Source organism: Neoarius graeffei, chromosome 12 (genome assembly GCF_027579695.1).
Source record: "Neoarius graeffei isolate fNeoGra1 chromosome 12, fNeoGra1.pri, whole genome shotgun sequence".
Lineage (NCBI taxonomy): Eukaryota > Metazoa > Chordata > Actinopteri > Siluriformes > Ariidae > Neoarius > Neoarius graeffei.
In genome coordinates, this window is record NC_083580.1 from 77,008,260 (window position 1) to 77,025,273 (window position 17,014).

The following is a 17,014-nucleotide window of genomic DNA, read 5'->3' on the forward strand; positions in this document are numbered from 1 at the left end:
TAACATATGATTTTCTTTTTATTATACTGACACATTCACAAACAAAAAGTCCCCAAATTTATCAAAATAATTCATCGATTTCATCATGAGTGACGTATAGAGATTTATGTCACAGTTTTGGTTCTCCGTGTCCCGGATGGAGCTTGTATGAAAAATATGCATGGCGTATCTTCCGGTAAAACACTCATGTCTATATAATGTATTATATTATCAGACCTGCCAGTCTTTACACGTTTTGCACAAGAGCTCCATAACATCAGAGTACACGAGTATGATTCATAAGCCAAATAAAATAAAACCACAATAAAACAGGAGATAAACCAACCTCCATCACACATGACTTGGCTAGTATTAGACTTGTATATAGTTCATATCAGTTATATTTATTCCCGATTCCACCAGAAAAAAATGGTCAAAAACAGTGCTTATGATTTTTTTTTTTTTAAGAGAAAATTTTGGCCTAAAAAGACACCTTAAGCCTGCAATGATGTGTCAAAGCTAACATTTTACAAATATATTAATGGTGGTGATAATTAGAAAGTGATTGAATGCATAAAAAGTGTATTTAAACACTTTGAGCAGTGAAAATGTCGGCCATGTGGATGTTAGACTACCGATTTGCATAAGGATTATATTTAATTTTATTTTTTTTTAACACTGTGCATTACTGCAGAATCACCTAAAAATCCACCTTCCAGCTGAGTTTTCACAACTGCCACTGCCAGCAAGCAGTTCCTGACTCCACAGTAATATTACACCATCCATTACTCTCCTTGAACCTGAAATGGTGGAAACGCTCATTTTCGTGTCCATTATTTAGGTTCTAGACCATTCTAGAAGAATAGAAGGTTGTAGAATAAAATTAATTACGATTTTTTTTTAAATAGTAAATCATGGACAGGGAAAATCTAGTGTGCTATAACCAATGCTGATACTTTTTAGAAGAAAAAAACATTGAGCTTTTTTAAGATGTTTGCTCTAAAGTGCTAGAACCTTATTTCTTCCCTTCAAAGTGTAGCATCAAACTCAAAACACTATTAGAATGAAATCGGATAAAAAGCAAAAATAGCTTCATTTTTTATTCTTTGTATTGTATCCAAACACTACGATACCCGAGATAGCGTCCATGAACCAACACCATAGCAGTACAGAACCTCAACATGAGGAAAGTTCCACATCTTATCCTCAGATCACAAATGTCAATTACTTTGAGTGTTTAAATAAGAGCTCACATGACATTTCTTTAAAATCTGAAATATTTGTATTTATTACAACTCCGTACACATTAACCTCAAAATAATACTGATACGTTTTTTTTTTAAATCAATCAGTCAATCAAAGTAATGATAATTGTTTGTAAAATGTCCAAAAATATTTGTATGGTTAACACCTGATGCTGCATAAAGCTTCCAAGTGGTCAGATTTATGAAGGACAATATATATAATATATATCTTGGAAAGAATAATTACATGGAACAGCATGAACATTTTTAAAAATTAGAAAACCCCATGATCATATTTTATTTGTAAAACTGACATTTTGCGTTTCATGTTATTCCATACAGTACATCAACAGCATGTACGGAGTTTACAACCCGTCATCCATGACATCATGATATTGTTCCTTATTACTATCTAAATTGGCACAGGTGAATGTTGAGTGGTTATCTGCGACTCGAGTCAGCCGTCCTTTCAATGTGACACACCTCTAGCACTGGCATTAACAGCTGGAACGCATCCTGGATATATGAAGCACTGTTGGAGGCCTAGGAATAAAAAGTAGAAGAAAATCATTACAGTTTAATTAAAGATAGACAGCCTTTTAGAGATTTCAAGTGCACTAATGCAGGTTTTTTGTTTTGTCTCGCCCACTATGTGTATAATGTGCTCGTTATCGATAAGGAGTTTAATTCCGGTTCATGAAACGTAATCTGATGAAACAAACCTCCAGGAAAACTCCAGTGATTAATGGGTTCAGTAGCTCTCCTTTTTCATTTGACTGTGAAAGAAAGATTTCCTGCTTTACAGTTCGAAATGTCAAAATAAAGATTTCTCTCTGTTAACTTTACAGTACTGAATTTAAGAACGTACACTACCGTTCAAAAGTTTGGGGTCACCCAGACAATTTAGTGTTTTCCATGAAAAGTCACACTTTTATTTACCACCATAAGTTGTAAAATGAATAGAAAATATAGTCAAGACATTTTTCTGGCCATTTTGAGCATTTAATCGACCCCACAAATGTGATGCTCCAGAAACTCAATCTGCTCAAAGGAAGGTCAGTTTTATAGCTTCTCTAAAGAGCTCAACTGTTTTCAGCTGTGCTAACATGATTGTACAAGGGTTTTCTAATCATCCATTAGCCTTCTGAGGCAATGAGCAAACACATTGTACCATTAGAACACTGGAGTGAGAGTTGCTGGAAATGGGCCTCTATACACCTATGGAGATATTGCACCAAAAACCAGACATTTGCAGCTAGAATAGTCATTTACCACATTAGCAATGTATAGAGTGGATTTCTGATTAGTTTAAAGTGAGCTTCATTGAAAAGAACAGTGCTTTTCTTTCAAAAATAAGGACATTTCAAAGTGACCCCAAACTTTTGAACGGTAGTGTATATCCATAGACTAGAGGAAGGTTGTGTGCTCACTCTTACCCCAATTGTAGCTAAACAAGCTGTAAATTTTTTCGACAGCACCGAGATCTCCTTGCAGAGAATAACTGTGATTCTGAAAACAATAACATGAGGCATGTTGCTAACTTAATGATGGATATTTTTATAAATTCCCATTCACCATCCTGTCTATGTGTTCGGAGACTTACTGTGCCAGGACTTTGGCTTGTTCCAGAGCAGTGACCCCTTCAGTGGTGGAGTGAAGCAGCATTTCTGCCACCTTGTGGAACTGCTCGATGGATCTGGCTGTGAGCTCTGCCAGGCTCGTGATAGCAGAGAAGTGAGCATCCTATAGGGGGTGGGTGGGGAGAGAACAGCATAAGGTGGAACCGCACAACAGGGGCGGAAAAAAAAAAAAAAAAAAAACACCAAGGAAATGAGAACGGCAGCAATCAGTCACACCTCAACAGTGCACTTGGTCACCATGGGCTCCTGCTCACTGCCCTCTTCTTGCTGCTGCTTTGCTTCATTTGGTATCTTCATGTCCATAATACGGTCAAATGCATTCTTCCTAGCCTGATTGATTAAAATACATTATTTTTTTTCTTCAGATTATTCATTCAATCTAATAATAATCTTGATCATTCACACCTACGGAAGCCAAGAGAGGCCCTTCATATAATCTTTTTTTATTCACCTTGTTATCCCGAGATAACGACATAATTAATTCAGGATCTTGAGAAAACAACACAACTAATTCGAGATCTCGAGAAAACAAAAACAATTATTTCATGATCTCGAGAAGACATTCTAATGACCAAATTTGCGTCTATACAGAATGAGAAATGGCCCCAAAGTCAGCATATCACAAGTCTCTTGGCGCACCTGAATGAACCATTTCTCAGCTGTTTACTTGAGATCATGAAATAATTGTTTTGTTTTCTCGAGATCTCGAATTAGTTGCAGGGATGTGATTTGGGGCCGGTGAAATTATCTGAAAATTTTAGCCGGGGGTCTGGGGGCCGCAGGCCCCCAGTTGGTCCAGGGCAGCGGCCTGGTGGGGGGACAAGGGGGGAAGCCCCCCGAAGCTCCTGGGTTCTGGGGTTTTCTGACTTAAAAATTGTACTAAAATGGCAAGCAAACACACAAGAAAAAACTTGTCATGATTAACAAATTCAAGCCAATTTAATGGTCAACATGCAACTCTGACACACACACTCACTCTCACACACTCTCACTCATCACACACTCTCTCTCTCACTCATCACACACTCTCTCTCTCACTCATCACACACTCTCTCTCTCACTCATCACACACACACACACACACTCACTCACACACACCCCAAAGAACCAGCGCGAGCAGGGCCCACTAGCCCCGCGCCTTGTGACGTAATTCGCCCCGAGGCGAGCCGCGGTTTTTCTCCAACCATTCCCAGCGGAACTTTTTTTTCACTATTCTGTCGATTTCTTTAACTCGATTTGCATCTTTACGCTCGATCACGGAGGCTGCCATCTTTCAACTCTTTGTTTGAAGCGAGCTTACGTACAGCTATCTAACCAATGAACGCGCTTGTTAGATAGCTGTACGTAAGCTCGCTTCAAACAAAGAGTTGAAAGATGGCAGCCTCCGTGATCGAGGCGTAAAGATGTAAATCCGAGGCTGCCATCTTTCAAACAAAGTCGGAACGAATAGGATACGAATGTGGATGAGGGAAAAATCGGAAAAAAATTTTTTCTTCAAGTTTTGAGGTGAAAAAAGCGGAATTCCGCGAATTCGCGGACAAATCACATCCCTGTAGTTGTGTTGTTTTCTCGAGATCCTGAATTAATTATGTCGTTATCTCAGAATAACGATTTTGTTTTCTCGAGATCTCGAATTAGTTGTGTTGTTTTCTCGAGATCCTGAATTAATTATGTCGTTATCTCGGGATAACAAGGTGAATAAAAAAAAAGGATTATATGAAGGGCCTCTCTCGGCTTCCGTACACACCTTATCCAAAAAAAAAAAAAAAACCTCTTACCTTGCCAAGCCTCTCTGCTGTTGTGGATATGTGAAGCTTTTTAAGAGCATCTGTCAGTTCCTTAACAAAATGTTCACCATCATCAACTAAGAGAGAAAAATATCACAATTTATTTTAACTTCATTTACAAAATTAAAAATATAGCCCTGACTGAATAGTTTATAAAAATTAGGAATGTAAAACAAAGCCATTATCTCTATCTGTACCCAAATTCTTTTAGTGCTACAAATATTCGGATCTGTATTCAAGAATTATTTGCCTAAGTTGAAGTGAATAATAGCTGAGACAAAGTCGAGGTTATTATTCACTGAGCCTGAGGTGGATAATTGTTTTAGTATAAATACGCAGGTGATTATTTAAAAAAAATAATAATTCAAATCACAATCCCACCTTCCCTTTGAATAGTTTTAGACCAAACTTCGTAGCATCTTTAGTGCTTTTAGGAACAGCATTTTCTTTCATAATCTGTAATTCTTCCTCAACTTATGGTGACAAAGCGATTGACAATTGCAATTTTGCTGAGGTGTTTATCGAGAAATAATCTGAATTTATCGACCAATCAGCACGAGAGATTTCCTATAAAGCACTTGTGTATTTATACTAAATGGAGTTAAACCTGAACTGGGTGTCGACAAAACTGGAATTAAAGTCTACAGAATTGTCAAAAAAGGAAAAAACCCAGATGTGTTAGCATGGTATATGAATTCTGGCTTTGACAGTTCCTCATTCTCAGCTACATCACTCCAATTCATAATCAGTCTTAATCAGAGACATTTTTATTCATTTATTTACTAATAATTTTAACTCGTCCTATTTTCCAAAATATGACCGAATCCATGAATAAACAAACTATACTAAGTAACTTTAAAAACGCACAATGGAATTCAACACGATATCACTTTAGATCCATGCATATATTTGAAATTTATGATATTGTATGTAATGCACACACATCTTGAACCATCGCTAAAGGACATTTATTGTCAAACTCAAGAATTAATTCACAATAAAAAAATTCAAAGTGACAGTTGGTCCATGTTCGGACCGTCATGCTGGAGATTCTGGGTCTGTGTCGTCCAGGGGTCTCGGCAGCAGTGACTGAGGGTGTCAGGAATCTGTCACGGAGGTGAGCTAGCCTGATGTGCTGATCCTGAACTGGCGTCGTGACTCGAGGCTGACCAGGGCGTGGACGATCCCTGGTGCTCCCTGTCTGTCTGTAACGCTGACTCAAACGGGAAATGGTCGAATGATGAACACCGAAGTGCCGGGCGACCTCTGTCTGTGTACTTCCGGCACGCAACATCCCGATGGCCTGTTCACGTTGATTTTGGCTTAGGCGTGGCATCTTCAATAATGACAATTTTCCCATCATTTCCCCCGGGTATTTATAGGCAAGATTGTGTGTGTGTACAGTGTATGCAAAATTTGTTTGAAAATTAAAGCCTGTCCATGTCATTGACTACCCGAGTCATATTGTACTTTATTGAGTACAACTCCCTTAAATTCTGATTTGAGCACAGATTTGGAACTTATTCGGGCGGAACGAAGTTATTTTTCCATTGTGATATATTTCTTTTCTTCTTGAGATAAACTCAGCACGAATTCAGCAAGTTTTATCAATGTGCGTTTTTAAAGTTACATATGCCGCTTTTCCACTACAAACGCGGCTGAGTCGGGCTGAGCCGTGCCGTGCTGAGTCGAGCTGAGCGATGCTGTTGGAGTTGCATTTCGACTACAACCGCGCTGAACCGTGCTGGCTGGAAGTGGGTGGACACATTGGGTGGAGTTAGCGAAAGTGGGTGGACGTCAGGTGATGTCGTTAAGCAGCGCAAACAGTGACATCAGTGATCTTTTAAGCGGTAATCTCACGACCCGAATAGTAAACAATAAACATGGAGGACATGGAGTCATTAGTGTTGCTGGTCTTGGTGCTGTGGCTTGTTGTCACCGACAACGCCAACAGATACTGGCAAGAGCGTATAGATGAGGCGAGGCGCATAAGGCTTCAGAAATTCTCGTAATTCGTAATTCTTCTCCTTCCGGGTTTGCGGTGTTTACAGATCCCAGCGCGCTCGCGGGGCGTGTGTGGGCATGTGAGGACACTCCTCCTCACCAATCAGTGCACAGGGGAGTGTCTGCTCACGCCCCTAGCCTCAGTCGGCACGGTTTGGCTCGCTTCAGCCCCATTCCAAAACGGTGCGAGTTTTAGGGGCTAAGCAGGGCTGAAGCGAGCTGAGTCGTGCTGGTTTTTGGTAGTCGAAACACGAGCCATGTCGGGCTGAAGTGAGCTGAAAAAGGGTAGTGGAAAAGGGCCATTAGTGTAATAACCTTAACCACCATGTGACCCAGACAAGGCAGTTACTGAGGATGAATGAATCGGTGATTAACATTCATGTTAATGATAACGTTAAATGTGCTTTTTCTTTGTCCTGCGAGTTTCCCATTTCATCGTGCTCACATGACTTTTTTGTTGTGTTCTACGAGATCCCATTCCCAATGCATACCTCTTGTCTTAACCAGATATCTTGCAAGCTTTCAAAAAAAATTGCACTTCCTATTCCTAACTATATTTATAACACATTCTGGTTACATCCTGAGTATAACCACTGAACAGTTTTGCTGTCTGTAGTGTAGTTTGTGAATCTATTTGTTTACCTTTTGGGTCATCTACTTCCTCATCATCGAATTCCATCAGGGAGAAGGACTCCTTGATCTGCTCCAGATCTTCTCTCAGAGCACTCAGCTCTTCACCCGATAACGTGGTCAGGACCGATTTCACCTGCACGCATCAATAACACACCTCCTTCGGTAAACACAATCTGATAAAAAAAGGACAGACTGACACCAGGAAGTGCTTTCTTTATTTAAAAAAAAACAAAACAATTAATTTGTATGTCTCATATATACAGTTGTGTTCAAAATAATAGCAGTGTGTTTAAAAACGTGAGTAAAGCTCAAAATCCTTATAATAGTTTTTATTTCCATGCATTGGGAACACTGCACATTATATTCTACATCAAAACATGAAGAAAAATGTATCAATATTTTAATTACTTTACAGAAAATGAAGAAAAATGAACATTGGGCTGTTCAAAAAAATAGCAGTGTCTGCATTTTTCATTACAAACTCCAAATATTTACTGTATAAACTGAAAAAATCTTAAGGATTTAGTATTCCTGTGAATCACTAAACTAATATTTAGTTGTATAACCACGGTTTCTGAGAACTTCTGGCACCTGTGAACAGGTATTCCAGCCCAGGATGATTTGACAACATTCCACAATTCCTCTGCATTTCTTGGTTTTGCCTCAGAAACAGCATTTTTGATGTCACCCCACGAGTTTTCTATCGGATTAAGGTCCGGGGATTGGGCTGGCCACTCCATAACTTTCATTTTGTTGGTCTTGAACCCTGATGCTGCTCGCTTACTGGTGTGTTTGGGGTCGTTGTCTTGTTGAAACACCCATTTCAAGGGCATTTCCTCTTCAGCATAAGGCAACATGACCTCTTCAAGTATTTTGATATATGCAAACTGATCCATGATCCCTGGTATGCGATAAATGGGCCCAACACCAAAGTAAGAGAAACATTCCCATATCATGATGCTTGCACCACCATGCTTCACTGTCTTCAGAGTGTACTGTGGCTTGAATTCAGCGTTTGGGGGTCGTCTGAAAAACTGTCTGCAGCTCTTGGACCCAAAAAGAACAATTTTACTTTCATCAGTCCACAAAATGTTTCTCCATTTCTCTTTAGGCCAGTCGATGTGTTCTTTGGCAAATTGTATCCTCTTCAGCACGTCTTTTTTTTTTAACAGTGGAACTTTGCGGGGGCTTCTTGCCGATAGATTAGCTTCACACAGGCATCTTCTAATTGTCACAGTACTCACAGGTAACTTCAGACCGTCTTTGATCACCCTGGAGCTGATCATTGGCTGAGTCTTTGCCATTCAGGCTATTCTTCGATCCATTCGAATGGTAGTCTTTTGTTTTCTTCCACGTCTCTCTGGCTTTGCTGTCCATTTTAAAGCACTGGAGATCATTTTAGCTGAGCAGCCCATCATTTTCTGCACTTCTTTACAGTATGCGTTTTACCTCTCCAATCAACGTTTTAATCAAAGCACGCTGTTCTTCTGAACAATGTCTGGAACGACCCATGTTTCTCAGGTTTTCAGAGAGAAATGGATGTACAACATGTGCTGGCTTCATCCTTAAATTAGGGCCACCTGACTGACATCTGTTTTTTCACAGAATGAATGACCTCACTAATTAAACTCCACACTGCTATTATTTTGAACACGTCCCTTTCACTTAATTATTCGATTACACAGACTCAGGAGCATGCATATCATGAATGTTGGGTCTGTTGGTTTTCTATGACTCTACTAAACCTACTGGTAAATTATTTGCCATGTAGTAATATAATTTCTACCAAAAACAGTGATTGATCTGGTTAGTCGTGTTGGACTGCTATTATTTTGAACACAAGTGTATGTGTATATATATATATATATATATATATATATATATATATATATATATATATACACACACACACACACACACACACACACACACATACATACATACACAGGAAGTCATCGACTTACAACTGCGTTTGGTTACGACTGACCGGTCGTAAACCGATCTGGTCGTAAGTCGGCCTATGTTAAATGAACGTAAGTATATTGTGATGTGTAATGATATTGTAATCATCTTAAAGTCTTATTTTATCAACATTTTCTTATTTCATTACCTTGGCTCATTATTTGGTTTAAGTCAAACACTGCGTACTACACTGCGTACAGTACAATTCGTTTAATATGTGCAAAAAAAAAAATACGAAATACAGGTGTGAAAAATAGAAAACATTTTAGTTTGAAACATACCAAAATACAATGTAAAACATAGCAAAATACAAAATTTAGTGACCGCTGGCATCACTGGTGCTTGGCTGTGGGTCGTCTACGTCATCATCAGCTGTTGCAGCGCTCGGGCTGGCGGAAGGATTTGCTCGTTTCATAAACCAGGAGCTGGGGCGGAAACTGTATGACGGAGTGCGTGAGGGAGCGCGAGAGAGACTGCGCATGTGCCTGGAGCTGGGGCGGAAATTGTTGTACGCTCAGCTAGGTCAGCTGGGAAACGCTTGCCAGTCATAACCAGACGGTCGTAAAGTCGATCGGTTGTAAGTCGACGACTACCTGTATATATATATTTTCCCCCAATCACAGATGTGATCTCAAAGCAGATTTACAGAAATCTATGTGAGGACCCCTTACAAGAAATGCAAAGGTTTGAAATGGAACACTGGTTGACCCTGGATAGGATTTTTATTGGCTTAGATATTTATATTGAGCTCTTCATGAACTACACTCACTGGCCACTTTATTAGGAACACCCTAACATCCACCTGCTGCTCTGTTTTATGCCGTTCTCTAAATCAGCCAATCCGTCGACAGCAGCACGATGCATCAAATCACGCAGATACAAATAAGAGCTTCAGTTAATGTTCACGATGTTCAAACATCAGAATGGGAAAAATTGTGATCTCACAGTGAAGTGTGACTTTCTTTCTTTCACTGTGGTATGGGTGTCGGTTTGAGCCAGATGGACTGCTGATCTCCTTCCTGGGGTTTTCACACACAACAGTCTGTAGAGTTTACACAGAATGGTGCAAAAAACAAACAAGCATCGAGTGAGTGAGTGAGTGAGTGAGTGACAGTTCTGTGGGTGGAAACAAATGTCTTGTTGATAAGAGAGGGTCAGAGATCATAAAATAGGGTGTCTCCCAGAACCCAGTACGGAAAGTATGAATCGAAACGGGACGGTACATTACAAAAACGTTACGTTTATAATAGTGCTGTCAAAAATGTCGCGTTATTAACGCGTTAACTTGACTCAATTTTAACGGCGATAATTTTATCGCAAGATTAACGCTCTGTGACGTGATGTAGGTTTTTCATAAGCTTTTGAAACTGCCAGGAACTTGGAACAGAGACTTTGCTTAGAAAACCGATAGCAGCTAAACTGTAATGCCACGCCCAGCACAGCCAGAGTCCTCTGCCCCCCCCCAAAGAACCAGCGCGGGCAGGGCGCGCTAGTAGAGCTGGGATTTATGGCTCTTTGATGGGATCCGCATCTTTGTGATCCGTTCTTTGAAAAGAGCCGTTCAAAAGACTGGCTCATTTGGCTCTTTTTAAATATTTATTCAGTTTTAAGAAGACAGCGTCTAAAGAAGCCAGATCCCTCTGAACTGTAAACTCAATGCTATCCCAGAAATCCTTCCTGTAATATGCAAATTTGGCCGCCTCTGATTGGACAGTGCGACGCATCAACAGGCAGAAAGTGTAAAAGTACAAAATGTGTTAAGTGAGCTGAAACAGTAAAGATCAGATTCAATGCAATATTTATCAACGAACAACTTAAACTTAATATAATAGTGTACTTTATATTATAATCAAGCATGTCAAGCCTACCGTCACTGTGTAACCCATCTCTCTGATTAAAGTTGTAGACTAACTCAAACAGTAGATCATTTCACTCATGGTTCTCTTGCTAGCCCCGCGCCGGTGCTCGGCTTAGGTTTCACTTTGCAGTGGCTGTGTCAAGACGTGTTATGCTTTGCAATAAAAAAAAAAAAAAAAAAAAAAAAAACATTGGTACAAAGCAAGCCCATTCACTTTTTTATACTGATAAGATAATTACAATGGTCTTTTATGTGACAAAAAAGTGCGATTAAATTGCGATTAATCGCGAGTTAACTATGACTGTCGCAACATTAATCGCGATTAAATATTTTAATCACTTGACAGCACTAGTTTATAAATATTCAGGGGTTTCATACTTAACATCTTGTACTCACTGTCATGTATTCTTTGATTATCCAGTATTATTACTGGATATCCCATCACATTGTATTAACATTATATTCACAATATTTTCAATCAAAATTGATCTAAAAGCCCAGAGCTCCAATTACGGAATATACCTCGGCGTGACGTCACAAAGAACCATTCCTGTAGAAAGGCTTTACTGTAGTTGTAAGTTACCAGAAGATTCAGATTTATATTTTATGTGCAATGAATATAAAATGGGCAGCACGGTGGTGTAGTGGTTAGCGCTGTCGCCTCACAGCAAGAAGGTCCGGGTTTGAGCCCCGTGGCCGGCGAGGGCCTTTCTGTGTGGAGTTTGCATGTTCTCCCCGTGTCCTCCGGTTTCCCCCACAGTCCAAAGACATGCAGGTTAGGTTAACTGGTGACTCTAAATTGACCGTAGGTGTGAATGTGAGTGTGAATGGTTGTCTGTGTCTGTGTGTCAGCCCTGTGATGACCTGGCGACTTGTCCAGGGTGTACCCCGCCTTTCGCCCGTAGTCAGCTGGGATAGACTCCAGCTTGCCTGCGACCCTGTAGAAGGATAAAGCGGCTAGAGATGATGAGATGAGATGAATGTAAAATGTAGTTTCACACTGATTATGAAAACGTAGGTCATAAAACAGAAGCACGGATTAAAAAAAAAAAAAGAACTTGAAATATATACAATGTCAGCTGAAGAAACGAAAAGGTAGAGGAAGAGGCAAGAAATTGTAAAATAGATGAATAAAGAAAGTTAAAATTATATGTTCTGACAATAAAACTAAACAATACATTTTGTTTTTCTTCTGACTTTATTTATCATACGTGACGGATCGGGTTCATCTATAAAGGCGGGACGACTAATGTAACTACCGATTGGTGAACGTGACGGATGTCTCTGTGAAACTGGAACAAAAAAAGGTAAGATTATGTAAGTAAATGTCACAAAAATGGTATTGCAGGACGGAACACTTGTTGTACATCGGACGGAACAGCATATAAAAACCCGAAAGGCAAATATAAGAAAATACGTGACACCACATTAAAATACGTGACGGTACTGTTCCGTCCCGTTCTGTTCTATACCGGGTTATAGGAGATGCACAAAATGGCCAGATTGGTTCGAGCTTTCTTGCCAGGAAGGATATAGTAACTCATATAATCACTCTTTACAACCGTGGTGAGCAGAAAAGCATCTCAGCATGCAACAGAAAACAGAAGAACACACTGGGTTCCACTCCTGCAGCCAAGAACAGGGATCTTAGAATCAACAAGAAGTTCCTATTAAAGTGGCCGGTGAGTGTATAGTTCAAACTTTTTTTCATGTACATTTAGGCCTTTGACTATTTTTGTAATATTCACTATATTTTAATACATTTCTACTTGAGTGAAGACGTTTGTCTTTTTTTTTTTTTTTTGAGGGCTGGGTATCGGCCGATAACATCAGTTATCTTAAATCACAGACTGTTTTTATCATTATCGATGCCAAACATCCCATATCGATGGGGCCATACTGACAATCATTTTCGTTTATGCCTTATTTTTTTTTAAAACCCCAAACAAATTTTAATACAGTAAAATCAATTTGAATCAATTCACTGAATCAATCACACCTTCTGCATCAAAGGATTAAATTATTAGAATATTAGATTTATTTTTGTTAAGTGCAATACAGTTTGTTCATTTTTAGTATTTAAATGCAATTTTACATTTTCTTTCAAGATCGATGCATCTGAAATCGCCGCACTAAGGAAGCAAACTGTAACACCTTTATGGAAAATGGATGATGCTGGTTATCTGCGTTATTCAGAGCAGATGCTTTGCCATTATGTCCAGGTTCCATTTTAACGCTAAACACCTTTGTAATGATTCGTCCCTACCTTCGCTTCACTCTCTCTGGACAGGATCTCCAAAGCTTCTAGATGTGAAAGGCCCTGGTACTCATCAAACAGCATCCCATAATGAGCCTTCTTCTCCGTTTCCGAGGTGACGTTCTCAGCAGTCTGCTGTTCCTCTCGTTCCTTTGCCTCCCTTAAAACCTTGACAGTGAAGCAGGAATCACGATTAAGTAATCTTTACACAATATAACGAAACCTTCATGCACAGATTCGCAACAGTGCCGGTCGACAGGATTACTTCTGTCTATCCATCTCTATCAGCGCCGTGACACACCTGAGACAAGGTGGACGTTCTGTTCATCAGACCTTTCGTTTTTTTGAAGCCGGGATCTCCTTCTGCGATTACATCCATTGTCTTCTTACCAATAAACTCCAAAGCATCCAGTCCACCACTTATTACTGTTTTACTCTGGCCGATAAAGAACAGGACGGACAAAAAGACCAAGACTTACTTTTCTAAGCATGGAAATAAAAATAGCAATACTGTAATGATTAGTAAATATATAAAACGTCTTCTTTTTTTTTTTTTTAAAACATACAACCCCGATTCCAAAAAAGTTGGGACAAAGTACAAATTGTAAGTAAAAATGGAATGCAATGATGTGGAAGTTTCAAAATTCCATATTTTATTCAGAATAGAACATAGATGACATATCAAATGTTTAAACTGAGAAAATGTATCATTTAAAGAGAAAAATTAGGTGATTTTAAATTTCATGACAACAACACATCTCAAAAAAGTTGGGACAAGGCCATGTTTCCCACTGTGAGACATCCCCTTTTCTCTTTACAACAGTCTGTAAACGTCTGGGGACTGAGGAGACAAGTTGTTCAAGTTTAGGGATAGGAATGTTAACCCATTCTTGTCTAATGTAGGATTCTAGTTGCTCAACTGTCTTAGGTCTTTTTTGTCGTATCTTCCGTTTTATGATGCGCCAAATGTTTTCTATGGGTGAAAGATCTGGACTGCAGGCTGGCCAGTTCAGTACCCGGACCCTTCTTCTACGCAGCCATGATGCTGTAATTGATGCAGTATGTGGTTTGGCATTGTCATGTTGGAAAATGCAAGGTCTTCCCTGAAAGAGACGTCGTCTGGATGGGAGCATATGTTGCTCTAGAACCTGGATATACCTTTCAGCATCGATGGTGTCTTTCCAGATGTGTAAGCTGCCCATGCCACACGCGCTAATGCAACCCCATACCATCAGAGATGCAGGCTTCTGAACTGAGCGCTGATAACAACTTGGGTCATCCTTCTCCTCTTTAGTCCGAATGACACGGCGTCCCTGATTTCCATAAAGAACTTCAAATTTTGATTCGTCTGACCACAGAACAGTTTTCCACTTTGCCACAATCCATTTTAAATGAGCCTTGGCCCAGAGAAGACGTCTGCGCTTCTGGATCATGTTTAGATACGGCTTCTTCTTTGAACTATAGAGTTTTAGCTGGCAACGGCAGATGGTACGGTGAATTGTGTTCACAGATAATGTTCTCTGGAAATATTCCTGAGCCCATTTTGTGATTTCCAATACAGAAGCATGCCTGTATGTGATGCAGTGCCGTCTAAGGGCCCGAAGATCACGGGCACCCGGTATGGTTTTCCGACCTTGACCCTTACGCACAGAGATTCTTCCAGATTCTCTGAATCTTTTGATGATATTATGCACTGTAGATGATGATATGTTCAAACTCTTTGCAATTTTACACTGTCGAACTCCTTTCTGATATTGCTCCACTATTTGTCGGCGCAGAATTAGGGGGATTGGTGATCCTCTTCCCATCTTTACTTCTGAGAGCCGCTGCCACTCCAAGATGCTCTTTTTATACCCAGTCATGTTAATGACCTATTGCCAATTGACCTAATGAGTTGCAATTTGGTCCTCCAGCTGTTCCTTTTTTGTACCTTTAACTTTTCCAGCCTCTTATTGCCCCTGTCCCAACTTTTTTGAGATGTGTTGCTGTCATGAAATTTCAAATGAGCCAATATTTGGCATGAAATTTCAAAATGTCTCACTTTCGACATTTGATATGTTGTCTATGTTCTATTGTGAATACAATATCGGTTTTTGAGATTTGTAAATTATTGCATTCCGGTTTTATTTACAATTTGTACTTTGTCCCAACTTTTTTGGAATCGGGGTTGTATATGAATACTTAGAAATTTAAAAAAACCTTACTGTACTCTGCACTACACTGGACAGAGAAGACAGCATTCCTTTGCTGCTGGAGGACAGCATTCCCATCGCACTTCCCAACATGGTACTGTCTCCTTCTGCCGTGTTTCCTTCACTGGAGCTTGAAGGAGCTGAGGAGAGACAAGTTCAACAAATGATATATTTCAGAAGGTTAGCATAATACCTCGCTTCTTCATCTGCATAATGTGTGCGATTACTACAAAGGTTGGGAGGTATGAGGATATCGAAATCTTGATCCATTATCTCCGAGTATGCTTTTTCATATATATCCCAATGTCAAAGAATATAAAAACAACTCAACGGTATGTTCTGATTGGCCGAGAGCAGTACGGTGTGTTCTGATTGGCTGAGAACAGTATGGTGTGCGAATGAGAACCAGAACCATATTGATTGGTCAAGTACGTTCACACACAAGGTCAAAATCAAGGTCAAGGTCACCAAAAAGGTCAAAATCGTTTTTCTACGATATCTTCCTTCATATTCATTGCAAGTGCTACTGGGCGAGGTTTGTTTTGTTGTATATTGATTTGTGCCGTAGCCTATGATACAGTACGTGTTCTCATTGTACCGTCTCTACACATCAAACTTGACATCGTGCTCAACTTTATTAGATCCATGTTGTAGAGCGTGGCTTGTACCCTCACCGGCCACTTTAATAGGAACTTCTTGTTGATTCTAAGATTCCTGTTCTTGGCTGCAGGAGTGGAACCCAGTGTGTTCTTCTGTTTTCTGTTGCATGCTGAGATGCTTTTCCGCTCACCACAGTTGTAAAGAGTGATTATACGAGTTACTATATCCTTCCTGGCAAAAAATGCTTTAACCAATCTGGCCATTTTGTGATCTCTGACCTCTCTTATCAACAAGTCGTTGGTTTCCACCCACAGAACTGTCGCTCGCTCACTCAGTGTTTTTTGTTTTTCGCACCATTCTGTGTAAACTCTACAGACTGTTGTGTGTGAAAACCCCAAGAAGGAGATCAGCAGTTTCTGAAATATTCAAACCAGCAGTCCATCTGGCTCAAACCAGCACCCATACCACAGTGAAAGAAAACGTCATGCTTCACTGTGAGATCACAATTTTTCCCATTCTGATGTTTGAACATTGTGAACATTAACCGAAGCTCTTGACTTATATCTGTGTGATTTGATTTATCATGCTGCTGTCGAGCGATCGGCTGATTAGAGAACAGCACCAAACAGGATGTGGATGTAGGGGTGCTCCTAATAAAGTGGCCGGTGAATGTATGTGGACATTGAGCAGGTTTTTTTTTTTAAATGCAACACTACTGTTTTGCTGGCAGTTTGTGAGCATTCCTATAATATGGTGACACATACGCATCATCTCATCTCATCATCTGTAGCCGCTTTATCCTGTTCTACAGGGTCGCAGGTGAGCTGGAGCCTATCCCAGCTGACTACGGGCGAAAGG

The 17,014-nt window shown here is 39.9% G+C and overlaps 1 protein-coding gene across 2 annotated transcripts in view; it reads right to left on the reverse strand.

Moving 5' to 3' along the window:
• Positions 1–1,065: 1,065 nt before the first annotated feature.
• The window catches only part of fam114a2 (family with sequence similarity 114 member A2), a 33,770-nt gene continuing 17,821 nt past the window's right edge, over positions 1,066–17,014 (reverse strand). For both annotated transcript variants that reach the window (XM_060936445.1, XM_060936446.1), the window contains exons 5-14: positions 15,569–15,696; positions 13,666–13,800; positions 13,374–13,532; positions 7,297–7,420; positions 4,642–4,727; positions 3,080–3,193; positions 2,827–2,966; positions 2,660–2,732; positions 1,946–1,999; positions 1,066–1,766 (exon numbers count right to left, since the gene is read on the reverse strand). In XM_060936445.1, the coding sequence (XP_060792428.1) occupies positions 1,665–1,766; positions 1,946–1,999; positions 2,660–2,732; positions 2,827–2,966; positions 3,080–3,193; positions 4,642–4,727; positions 7,297–7,420; positions 13,374–13,532; positions 13,666–13,800; positions 15,569–15,696 (1,115 nt within the window). In that variant the 3' untranslated portion in view covers positions 1,066–1,664. The remainder of the gene's footprint in view (positions 1,767–1,945; positions 2,000–2,659; positions 2,733–2,826; positions 2,967–3,079; positions 3,194–4,641; positions 4,728–7,296; positions 7,421–13,373; positions 13,533–13,665; positions 13,801–15,568; positions 15,697–17,014) is intronic.